Consider the following 13,384-nt stretch of genomic DNA (forward strand, 5'->3'; position numbering starts at 1 on the left):
GCAGGGGTGGCACATAATTTCATCTGGGACCTTAAAGCCAAATACATCTACACAAGGTTCCAATGTGATGATGATGATTTCAATTCAGTCTGAGGGATGAACCAATCTGTCTGCACCTTGCCTTGATTATCATATGGTAATATCCTATAAATGTGGTAATTTAGAAATGAAAACCTGTATTTTTCACTACTAATATAGACAATCCAATCCATATGTATGAGCATTCCCAAATGAACTCTGCTCCTCCCTAATTAAAAAAATAAAAATAAAAAGGAAAGAAATAAGCACATCTTTACCTCACTACTGGTTAGAAGACTATATACTTTGCATTTCACCCTCCTAATCACATCTTGAAAACTATCACCACCTCTAACAACCTTAAATTTAAAAGGCAAGAAGACAAATATACATTAGAAAATGAGATAAAATAAACAAAAAAAAGTAAAGAGTCCTTTGAGTGTCTTCTAAGTGGGAAAAAGCCCCTTGTACTGTTTCAGGTTATTCAGTTGAATTCTTTACTCAAAAGTGCCATAACTTTTCAAAAAACTTGGGTTCAATCTTAAAAGTCACCACTTACCATGCTGTAGTCTATGGGTGTAAAATTATCCCCGAGAACAGACATTTCTATGCTAGCTGTGGGGGATGATATTCTTACTAGATGTTCCAAACACCATCTTAAACCCCTGGTTTAAAAATCTTCCTATGCTGAAACAGACTGACTTCATGCTCTCTTGACGGTTCAGACAAGATCACACATATGGCGAAGAGACCAACCCTGAATAAATGTAAACAAGATGCCTCTTTGTGGAGTTGCTTACATAGGTAACAGTTCACAACTAAATGTAGTCTCCCCAAAATATACTGCTCCCATCTTACTCTATCTGAATAGGAATGATTCTTTTTCCTCCACGGCTTATGAACAGCTTTCAGTGGTTCAACAGAGCACACTTAGTCCTAAAGATGGCCAATATCACTTGACCAATGTTTCTTTAAATAATAAACTCAGCATAAATTTTTTTCCTTCCCAAAAGGTCACAATAGAAAGGAATAAAAGGAATAACTTTGTTCTTAATTGCTCTTGCAAAGTATAAAGACTAAATCCCACCAAAAATTTCTTTAAAACAAAGCTCAAAATATGGAAGGAAGGAAGGGGGCAGGGGAGGAGGCAGGGAGGGAAGTGGAGTTTAGACTCCAATTAAGGCATTTTTATACACAGTCCAACTTGAGTCCTATTTAAAGGGCATCCTATTCAATGGAGAAGAATGGCAAAAAACAAAAAAATCACAATAGTCTATTATCAGCTTTGTGGAATTATCAATTGCTCACTTCAAATGTAACCATGTTGAATGTCTGTTTCTCTGTTCCATGGTTCTTGCATTCCACAAGGGCAGAGGTTATGTTTTCTGTAGGTCTGGGGAAAACGGGCCTGGGGTGGAAGGTCCATCCAGGCTAGACAGAGTGAATGGCCCATGACTGTTCAGTACAGAAGGAAACTGAGAAAGAAAATAAAGCACATTAACATCTTATTACTCAACCCCAACTTTTACTTTCTGTCCCTACTATATTCCCTGGGGTAGAACACAACAGGCTTCTGCAGTGGCTCACACAACCTGTTCCTTTCAAAAGTAATTGTTTATCATGGTGGAATATAGTGCCCTAACAAAAACTTCGAAGAAAAAAATTGTTTGTCCTACATGGTAAATAACAACACTCTCCAACCTATCTGATGGAGTGAAAAAAGAATAAATCTATACCTTCCCTCATTTCTTAGGTACACAGATTTACTTCCCACCTCATTCCCAAAAAAGTTTTAGACAGTTCAGCAAATGACAATATGCATTATAGAGTATAATTCAATTATAGAGCAAATCATGGTCTCTCAAAAAATGGGTCCAGAAAAGTTCCAAAAGAAATGCCCATCTGTTAACTCTCTCCTGGTACAGAAAGTTACAGAGTACTCATCCTAGAAAAGGTTTCCTCATCATGTGTTTTGAAATCAATTCCATGGGGAGATTCCAGGCTAAACCTATGTGAGCACTATGACTCTGCTTAAGGACTCAGATCACACAACTCAATTATCTGTGAGTGGGAGGTAAAGAAACACACAAAAAAAGGAAATGTGGAAAATTCTCAGTTCTCTTTGTATTCAATAATTTAGGACTTTTTGCAAACATTTTTCCTTTACATTTCTAAAGAACAATGAAAAATTAAATTATGAAATGCAAGGATAATCACCCCTGAATAAATCACTCAACCACAAAAAAGTCTACAAGTTATAAAGTGTACATATTTTCAGCAAAATAATGGTTAAAAACTTTAAGACCTTTCCTAATTTCTTGATAAAAAGCTAACATTCATTTCTAAAAATACGTATTTAAAATGTTGATATCAATTCTGAGAAGGAAGTGCGAGTATTTGATATGCTATTATAAAAACTTTTCTGTATTTTTTTAAATCCTCAACTAAAAGGGGAAACCTTTGTGCTGAAAGATTGCCCCAAAATATAAATATATATCTTTTATAATGTTTTCTAAAAATGGAGGATTTCTAGTATTTTAAATGACAGAAAAACTGATTGGTTTAATATTTACTACGGTATTAAAAAATTCTTGGTCTAACTCAAATATAATCTTACACAATGAAGACACTTTCCTGCAAATACTTATCTGAGCTGTTTTGCTCGCTATGGCATTAACAGAGAAATTCAAAAATAAAAATACTTATTAAATATAGGTTTTTGGTGATTCAACTGAACAGTGGGACATGCCTTTTGCCTATTTCTTCATTTAACATGCTCTGATTAGAAGAGACAGACTTTTATGCAATTTACCTGGAAAAGTGTGTTAGCACCTTGCAATCTGGCTGGACTTAGGGGAGCAACAGGGCTGAGAGTACTCCAAAAGTGGATGCTGGAGAGCAAGGGGCTAGGAGTCAGTAAGATGGGTGTCTATAATAAACAAAACAAAAATACTCATCAAATGACTTACCAGGATTATGTTCTCTCCCTACACTAGCACATCAATAGCCCTGAACCCAAAAAACATCCTATTCTCCACCCCAAATATCTCCAAGTCTGAAAATGTATCATCAGGAAAAACTCAAATTATTTTTACAACCTAAGAAAGAGAAAAGTCAAAATGGTTATTCTTTAACCCAGCTTTTATAGGGTGCTTCCCAAATAAGAGAACCCACTTGAATTCAGGCGGAGGCCTACTGGGTTACTGGGTCAAAAATATTTCTTCCATAATAATAAAGGTCTGGGAGTAATCTATTAAAATGTTAGATGAGCAAGTTAATAAATACCTAATGTAACCATAAAAACTTGTTACTCAACATCACACCAGTCATTTTTCTTAAGGTTCTCAGGACCTAATGCTTTCTAGCCTGAGATTATCACTATTTTTTTAATAAGATATCATGCAGTTTTATAAGCCCCAAACAAGGGAATATTTATTTTCTTTAGGAGGAAGTAAAAAAAGCCAAAATATTTGCTTAGAACAATAAATTTTTTAACGAAATACTATAAACCTTTTATTTTGGCAGTATTTTTTGTGGATTTTTTTTTTTTTTTTAGGTACTGGGGTTGGGGATTGAACCCAGGACCTTGTATGCTGGAAGCAGGCACTCAACAACTGAGCCACATTGGCTCCCCCGAGTTAGTTCTTTTTTTTCTGTTTCATTTGTTTGCTTGTAGTTTGTTTTTGTTTTTTTAGGAGACACCAGGGTCCAGATCCAGGACCTCTCATGTGGGAAGTAGGCACTCAACCACTTGAGCCACATCCACTCCCAATTCTGGCAGTTTTAACTGAGGTAAGGAATTAGGTTACTTTTTAAGACAAGTCTTGGTAGGAGAATGAGAATATGAGGGTATAAATTTGTTTCCAAAGGTGATTAAATGCAAACAATAGTGGCACTAAAAAGAAAGAGCTACCTGTGAAAAAAGTGCTGGTGTAAGAGAAGCTGTTGGGAGAGATGGGCTTAATATACCCAGAGGACTTGGATCACTGCCTGTGATCACAAGGGTAGGTGCCAGTTCTAACCCTTTTGGTTTCTTGGATCTTGACGAATTATTTGTTTTGTCCTTTTCTGGCAAAACTGAGTCCTGGTCTTTAGGCTCCAGCGACATGTTCTCAGGAAGTTCCATAGACTGAGAAGTCACTGAATCAATGTCTGTGTCAATGTCTGGGTTAGAACTGAGTGGCGGTGAAGGTGTTCCAGGAGGTTCCTGCAAAGAAGGGGACAGGGATGGAAGAGGTGTGGTGGTAAAGGTGGTAGATACGTTGGAAGCAGAGGTCCGGGCTTCCAGGGAAGGCAGTTTCGGAGAAACCAAAGTCCCCAATGCTTGGATAGTTTCTTCTGAAGATGGAGAAATACTTGAGCCAGTTGAAATAGTTGTGGTAACATGTTCAAGTGGTGGCTTTTTGGAAGGTGTTGTTACAAATTTGATAACAGATGGCGTTGCCTCCTGAGGAGATTTTTTCTCTGCCAATTTCTCAGCTGGATTCTCAATCTTTATAGATTTGAAAAGCTTCATATTGGAGGAGTTCAAAGAGTTCAGAGTAAATGAAGAATATAAGCCAGAGTGTATGTAATCATTGCGGCTTGAGGTCTTGGCACCAGGCTGAGATGGTTTCTCTTTCCCTCCAGTCTCCACATCTTTAGAGCTGCTGCTGACTTCACTGAAGCTTAAAGTTTCATAATCTCCCTCAATCCTGCCCACTGTCATTGGATCCATGTTCAAAATCTCTGGGTATGAGACAAACTTGTACACAAACTTCTGACCATTCACCTTTTTGATGATATTCTGTTGGTAATTAAAATAAGCATTCTTAAAGCTTCAAAATAATCCAAATGTATCTTATCTAGTCATACCAAGCACAGTCCCTACCATTACTGGGCATAAATTAAGGCAAGCACATTTAAATTTAACTAAATTAATATGTTATATAAAAGCTGAAAGATTTTAATTGTTTAACACTCTTAACCAAATATTTGAATAAAATCAGAAATCACTGAAGTGCAATCTCAAATCATTCCAAAGGTACAAGCCACATTTTCTAAGTAAGCAAAAAGGAATTTAGGATATTACTTCTGCTAAGGGCCCAATTCATTCAGAAATTCATTCAGATCTCAGCTTCTCATTCTAATTCTTTTTTTTTTAAGCCATGGATTTTGCCTCTGTGCCCAAGAATATTTTCAAAATTACTAGAAATTAAACAAAAAACAATTTCAACTAAGAAATCAACTCTAAGTATTAGCAACTATTCTTTTAAGTATTGATTTGTGTTCCAAAGGTTAAACTAAAAACAAAAATTAAGAAAACCTACAAGCACAAGTATTTATATGACAATTTTAAAGTGAACTATGACATATACTTGAATTAGTATTTATCCTCAATAATCTCAAATTTAAAAAATCTTATTCTAACACTGTACTCACTTTTTCTTTTAAAGAAACTGAAAGAAAATGTGTGTAATGTGAATAAGAGTTTGTAGAAGTACATCTGGAACATTAAACCTTTCATCCAAATTCCAAACTGCCAAAACTTTAAAATAAACTGCATGTAAATAAACTAGCACATTATTACCTATAACCTCAAGGGAAGAGAAGGAACAATTCTTGTTTTGAGATTTTCTATCTAGTTTCAAGATCAGGATGTGTATTACCTTCACATAATAGTATCTAAGGGCTCGGCTGAGTTTGTCATAATTCATGTTAGGCTTGTTCTTGCGAATCCCCCAGAGACGAGCTACTTCTTCTGCTTGTAAAAGCTTGAATTCTCCATCATTAGAGGTCCAGCAGATCATGTGCTTGTTCTGAGGCTCCTGTAGGAGCTGAAGGAGGAACTGCCACAGGGTGATAGCACTGTCCATAGCAGTGAGCTGAAAAGATGAATAGATAAGTTATATAGTAAGATTAACAGCTAACACTTACATAACACTACAGGGCAGGCACTGTTTTAAGTGCTCTCAATGTATTATTTCATTTCATCTCCCCAACAATCCTGTAAGATAGATACTACTGCATACCTCTTATACATATGTTCTTCTTTTATAAAGTGTTAAGAATATGGTGATACAAGGAAAAATTACAATAACTATAAAGTATGGATGATAGTTAACAGTAACAGTGTAATATTTCTGCAACAATGGCAAAGAAGATATTATATCAGTTCTTTTTTGTTTGGTTGGTTTTGGCTTTTCTCTTTTTCTTTTTTATGTATCAATTCTAAGAGACAAGAATAAGGAGGTATAAGATGGTATGGGATTCCATTATGGAATAATGGAAATGTTCTAAAATTGACTGAGGTAATGATAGTACAACTCTGTGATGAAAATAAGAGCCACTGAGTGTACACTTTGAATGGACTGTACAAAGTTTGGTACTGTGTAACACAGGGAATCCAGTGGTAGAAGATGGACTGTGGTTAACAGAACAAAGATGAGAACATTCTCTCACGAACTATAACAAATATACAATACTAATTCAGGGTGTTAATAACTGGGTGGGCTGGGGGTAAACACACCAAATGTAAGATATGGGCTATAGTTAGTAATATTTTGATGATGCCTGCTATAGTTTATAACAAATGTTTCACAATGATGCAAGGTGGTAGTGGGGTGATGTACGGGAGTCCTGTATGATACATGCATGTTTGTTTTGTAAGTTCACAAATTTTACTATACATTTATTGTTTAGGTATGTGGACGTATGAATGATAGACTACTATAAAATTGTATTAAAAAATAATAAAAACAGATTCATAAAAAGGTTAAATAACTTGTCTAGGATGGCAAAAGTAAATAAATGATGGAACTGAGGTTTGAACCTGCCAGTATGGATCCAGAGTCCAAACTCTTAAAACTGCTATGCCCTGCTGCTTAAGAAAAGTCCTTCTTCTTATACAGTGAACAACTTTCAGGGAAGATAAAGTTGATACCATAAATTATAGGAACAGACCAGTATTGCCTATCACTGGAGTATCACTGTTACTATATTTCACCTCACATTATCATATTCTCAGAGACCACCATTATTTCAGCATCTATCTAAAAAAAAAGTTTGCTTATTTGCCAGGGTGTGTATGTGTGTGTATATGTGTGCATGTGTCTCAGAGGGGCCCAGGGGCTGAGGTATAGTGAATAATCAATCTATTTTTGCTTCACTGGAATTTCCTCTTCAAATAGTTTCCATTATGGCAAATGTAATTTATATGTATACTGGCAGCACTGAGAATCCAGCAAAATGTTCCTTGATTTAATTGACAAGTTCTGTCACCATTCTGTCCACAGGGATTCTATCCAAATGGATCCTTTTATTTGATTAGTGACCTCTGATTATTAAGACATGAATTGAAGAAAAAGCCTTCAAGTTCTAGGATCTCCCTGCCTAGGCCAGGGTTTCTCAACTTCTGCAATATTAATATTTTGGGTCAGACAATTCTTCATTATGGGGGCTGTCCTGTATATTGTTCATTAAGTAGCACTCCTGGCCTCTACCCACTAGACGCCAGTAGCACCTCCAGCCCAGCTGTGACAACCAAAAAGGTCTACACACACTGACAAAAGCCCTTCTCCATGGGGGGGCGGGAGGAGGCAAAATCACTCTAGTTGAGAACTATTGGTTTAGACAGCAGACCACCAAAAAAAAAACTCTCCTAAAGTTATTCTTCTTGTAAAAATTCCCAACACCTTGACTATTTAGGAAGAATTCTTTAGGGCAGAAACTCAGGCAAAATCTGTTCAAATTCTTCCCAAGAAGCCTATAACTTGAACACCTTTATAAAACAAAACAAAATGTTCCTTTCTTTACCTAGCAATGAAATCTCAATGAATCAAAATATGGCTTGAAAACAAATCAATTCCACTTAAACCTAACACTACAAAAACAGATGAATTAAATTACACCAAAATTTCAAACATTTATGCAGCAAATGACATTCATCAAATGAAAAGACAATCCCCAGAATGGGAGAAAATATTTTCAAATCATGTATCTTATAAGGACTTACTGCCAGAATATATTAAGCACTCTTACAACTCAGTTACAAAAACAAAACTGAATAATTCAATGGAAAAAAAGGGGGCAAAGGATTTACACAGACATTTCTTCAAAGAAGATATACAAATGGGCAATAACACATGAAAAGATGCTCAAGTCATATAATGAAAATGCAAATCGAAACCACACAAGGAAAAAAAAAACACACAAGAGAGAAGCAGATGTGGCTCAAGCAGTTGGGCACCCGCCTACCACATGCAAGCTCCTGGGTTTGGTTCCCAATACCTCTTGGGAAGGGCAACCAGGACAGTGAGCTGGTACAGCAAGATGATTCAACAAGATGATGCAACAAGACATGAGAGACAGAACAAGATGATACAACGGGGAGTTGCAACAAGAAACAACAGGTAGGGAACAGATGTGGCTCAGGCAACTGTGTGCCTCCCTCCCACACGGGAGGCCCTGGGTTTGGTTTCTGATGCCTCCTAAAAAGACAACGAGCAGGGAAGCAGATGTGGCTCAACTGAGAGTGTCCGCCTACCACATAGGAGGCCCAGGGTTCATATTCAGGGCCTCCTGACTTGGGTGGTGAGCTGGCCCACACACAGTGGCACACAAGGAATGCTGTGCCACGCAGGGGTGTCCCCTGCGTAGGGTAGTCCCACGCACAAGGAGCGTGCCCTGCAAGGAGAGCCGTCCCGCGCGAAAAAAAGCGCAGCCTGCCCAGGAGTGGCACTGTACACACGGAGAGCTGATGCAGCAAAAAGACACAGCAAAAAGAGACACAGATTCCTGGTGCCACTGACAAGAATGTGAGCGGACACAGAAGAACACACAATGAATGGACACAGAGCAGACAACAGTGGGGGTGGGGAAGGGAAGAAAAATAAAAATTAAATCTTCACACACACAAAAAAGACAAGCAGACACAGACAGCACACAACAGACAGACAGCTGACGGTAGGCACAAACAATGGGGGGTGTTAAAAAATGAATAAATAAAATAAATCTAAAAAAAAGAAACCACACAAGATACCACTTAATACCCACTACCACTAGGATGGTTATAATCAACAAGAGAAACAATACCAACTGCTGACGACAATGTGGGGAACCTTGCTGAAGGGAATGTAAAATGGTGCAGCTGTTTTGGAAAACAGTTTGGCAGTTCCTCAGAATGCTTAACGTGGAGTTATCACATGACCCAGCAACTCCACTCTTTGGATATATTCCCCAGAGAATAGAAAAAACATTTCCACATGAAAACTTGAGCATGGATCTTCATAGCATATTATTCATAATACTGAAAAGGAGAACCAACCCAAATAGCCATGAGCTTGCTGGATGGATAGCAAACTATGGTACTTATCTACGGTGCAATATTATTTACTTATAAAAAGGAATCAAGTACTGATACATGCTAAATAGATAAACCTCAAAAGCATCATGCTAAGTGAAAGAATCTAGACACAAAATATCACAGATTGTCTGATTCCATTTAAGTGAAATGCCCAGTACAGGACATAAAGACAATGAAAATAGAGTACTGGCTACCTAGGGCTGAAGGTGAGGCGGGAAGAGGAATGGGATAATGGGTACAGGGTTTTTGTGTTGGGATTTAAAAATGTTCTACACTTAGACTGTGGTGATGGTTGCACAACTCTGAATATACTAAAAACCAATGAACTGTACGCTTTAAATAGGTGAATTTAATGTATGTGATTATATCGTAAAGATTTTTTTTAAAAAACCCAAAAACCTAACACTACAAACATGCCAAGGATTAGGCTGAGAAGTATAATTCTAACAGCATACAACTCAGAGAGGACAGGATCCTTAAAAGCAAACACATCTGCTTCCAAAAAGGGCAGCGATAAGGAAGTGGAGGGGAAATTATCTGGGTTCCTGTAACTTTTCTTCAACATTTAAAATGTCCAAAAATCCTCACATTATCACTGTGAAGTTGGCTGTATAGACCATTGTCCAAAAATAAAGATGGGAAAATACTAAAGAATAGAAAGTTAAGAGATGCATTTTATAGACACAGAGTAAAAAAAATGCTGAAGCCATGAACCCAAGTTTCTTTAATCAGTCATGTACTCTATGCAACCTTCCCCCTAGATGGATAAAAGCACTCACACAATGCAGAGGGGGTATAGCTCAGTGGCTGAGTGCGTGCTTCACAAGAAAGAGGTCCAGGATTCACTCCCCAGGACCTCCTAAAAAAATACTCTCACATGACCAGTTGCCTGCAAAGTATTACATATTAGATACTAAGTGATAATAATTTACAAATATAAGCACTACCTTAATGCTTTATAGGTAATGATGCCCACCAGAAATCATAGCTTCCCACAGCCTTACTTAAACTGGGTTTAAAGTTATATTATAATCCATAAATTATTGGAGGCCCGGAGGTTATTCTCTGCCCTTTTGCTTAGTCTATCAGATAGGCCTTTCTTTTGGTATCTGTTCTTGACAAGTTACATTTTTACCATAGTTTCCCATTTATACAAATATTTGCTAGCATAAACCTGTTAAAAACCACTCCCTAATAAATATCAGCTTAACCAGAGAATTCAATTGCCACTTTTTCAAACATCACCCTCATAATAAGAATGCCTATAGGGTAAGGGCGTGACTATATGTGTGACAGAAAGGTGAGGGGTGGAGAGAGAGGCAGCGAACTGCAATCTCTATAGTGCTACAAATCTGGTGTGTAGAATTCCACTTGTTTTGAAGTCTTATAAGTTTATAATGGCTAAAAACTATACATGCAAAAAGACAGAAATAACACATTAACAGTCTCCACAACGAGCAGAGAGGATATTCCTAAAAATTTGAGTATTCCTGAAGTGGTACAGGTTTAACTTCCACTTTCCCACTTGGTTATTGTGGAGTAGCATGTTGAGTCAAATGCTGATGAGCAGTTGGATACTTCCAGGCAGAACTTACAAGTATGAAAAACCTATCAGTATGAAAAATGCTTATAGTTCTTTAGCACACCGCAGTTTGTCAGAGGTAGATTGTCATCGACAGTGAAAGAAAATTGGCACTGCTTTTTTTGGACTTAAGAATTTCCTTTTGAGAAATATTAACAAATAGATAAAAGTGGGTATCTTCAATGGGTACTTTAAAACAATGTTTTATTCATCAATCTTGATACCAGGTTATTATTTGATTGAAAAGTTGGTGAACTTTTTGGTATGTAATTCAGTAGAACCTCTTCATTTTAGTTCCTACAAGTGTGGTATAAAGTACGAATTTCAATGATTTCCTCAGTCATAAAAGAGAACTAAAGGGATAATTTTCTAAGAGGCTTTTATCAAACACTACAGAGATGAAGTTTAAAAATAGAAATACTTTTACTCTAGCTAGCTATCAGTCGAAACGCGGAAAGATGTGGGAAGGGAAATACTTCCTTCTCTGTCTCACAAAAATTCCACGTATCTGCAAACACAATTTTGAGTTTATTAGAAGTATAAATTAAGATAAAATTTAATTTTTGCAGGGTTAAATGCTGAAAACATGGTGAGTCTAACCTTAACACTTGAAAGACAGTAGTAGATTAATCCCTATGCTAAGGTGAAAGTAGAAGCATGATAAAATAACTTACTAAGGAAAGAAGTCTCTTATTAAATGAACCTTTTCCATCCTAAACATGTTTATAATACACATAGTCCAGTTGCTGTGGTGACCCAAAACCCAACTATTTTTCAGAAACAGTAACTAAGACCCAAAATAATAATAAACAAGCCTCCAAGCTCTTCAGTATGTGGCTTAAATAAAAATTATGAAATGTATCAAGTATTGAATTAAAATAATTATCACTGTCAAAAAGTAACCAGGGGCATCTAACTGTAGAGAATCTTATAAAAGACTATTAAAAAGTTACACTGTTAGATTACAATAAAACTTGGCATTTCCCTAAGAATATAAATACAATCAAAGAGAGTGTGTGTGTGGGGGGGTGTGAATCAGAATACATTTAAGGAAAATAGCATTGACAGCTCTAAATACTGAAGCACCAAGCTTCCACACAGCATGAGTACAGTGGAGAGAGGACGGGGAGGATCTGATTCAATAACGAACAGGTAAATGAGTGTACCATTTTGATGAAGAGTAATTTAAAACACGCACACATAAATCCTACAATTTTTATTTACATGCCCTATACTTCAAATAGTAAAAGCTTGGTAAAAAGCCAACTGTGTTATCTTTTGACTAATTCGGTCAACAATACCGCTCATTTCCTGCCAATGTTCTCTAAGATTCCGCCCCCAAAAGATGTTTCCAATTGATCTTCCTAGGAATGAAGACGCTGCGAGCCTCGCTGCAGCTGTACATTAAGCGGAAAGAAAGGGGGGGTGGGGGTGGGGAGGGGGTTTACTGGGGAATAGAAGAAAAAGAAATGAAACTTGACACCGGATGAATAGCAACTTGCGGAGAGGAAGAAACACGGGTGACCGTGTGCCCCCGAGGAGATCAAAGTCCGGAGAAAGAGCTGCAACCTCCCCGAGCTTTGTAAGCATCGAATTACTGTACTTTCATTTTCCAACTTCCTGCCACTACTTACAGTCAGAATTGCTCCCCTTCCTCCCCACGCATGCAAAAAAAAGAAAAAAAGAAAGAACACTGACATCTTTTGTCTACGAGACCTCACGGGACCAAATAAGGGACAGTGAGAGCGGAGCGAGGTGCCGCCGCGGCCACCTGCGCGGCGGACTGGGGCCGAGTCGCCCGGGCGGGCCGGGGGCGGGTCCCGAAGGGAGCGCGTTCCCGCAGCCCCCGCCCGCCGCGCTCGCCCCCAGCGGCGGCGCGCTCACTTCCTGTTGTGCCGCGAGCCCCTCGGCCCCCGCCCCCGCCCCCGGCCAAAGGGAGCTGCGGCCGAGAGACCCCCACGGGGCTCGCGGCGCAACGAAACCGAAGGGACACGCGGGGCTGGCCGCTCACCGAGCCGCGGCGCTCCCTCTCGGTGTCTGCCTCGAACACGTTGCTCCTTTCCGCCAGCCGCCCCCTCACTCGGAGGACTCGGGGACGGCGCGGCAGCCGCTGCGAGCCCCGCGGGGGAGCAGATGAAGGCGGCGGCGCCTGAGCCGAGCCCGCCGGGTGCCCGCAGCCGGCTGCATCTCCCGCCGCCGCAGCAGTTGCCGCGGTCCTCGCGCCCCGCCCTCTCGCCCCCGCACGCGGCGGTGGCGGCGGGGCGGCGGCGCGGGTCGTCGGGCCGCTAGCCGTCGGGCGCGCGCTCGGGGCGTTCCTCGCCGAGGCCGAGCCTGCTTCCCTCCGCTGCCGCCGCTACTCTCAAACCCCCCCTGTAGGTCCCTCCCAGACACCGTAGCCGTCGCGCGTCACTTCCGGGGGCGGGAGGAAAGACGCCGTGAGC

The 13,384-nt window shown here is 39.3% G+C and overlaps 1 protein-coding gene across 1 annotated transcript; it reads right to left on the minus strand.

The window, feature by feature from the left end:
• Positions 1-13,163, minus strand: ELK4 (ETS transcription factor ELK4). Its single transcript, XM_058275086.2, has 5 exons — positions 12,955-13,163; positions 5,667-5,882; positions 3,932-4,804; positions 2,831-2,947; positions 1-1,493 (listed from the first exon to the last, which is right to left on the minus strand). The coding sequence occupies exons 2-5, from the start codon at positions 5,871-5,873 to the stop codon at positions 1,395-1,397; spliced, it is 1,296 nt and encodes a 431-aa protein (XP_058131069.1). The 5' UTR covers positions 5,874-5,882; positions 12,955-13,163; the 3' UTR covers positions 1-1,394.
• Positions 13,164-13,384: the final 221 nt, after the last annotated feature.

Source organism: Dasypus novemcinctus, chromosome 13 (assembly GCF_030445035.2).
Source record: "Dasypus novemcinctus isolate mDasNov1 chromosome 13, mDasNov1.1.hap2, whole genome shotgun sequence".
Classification (NCBI taxonomy): domain Eukaryota; kingdom Metazoa; phylum Chordata; class Mammalia; order Cingulata; family Dasypodidae; genus Dasypus; species Dasypus novemcinctus.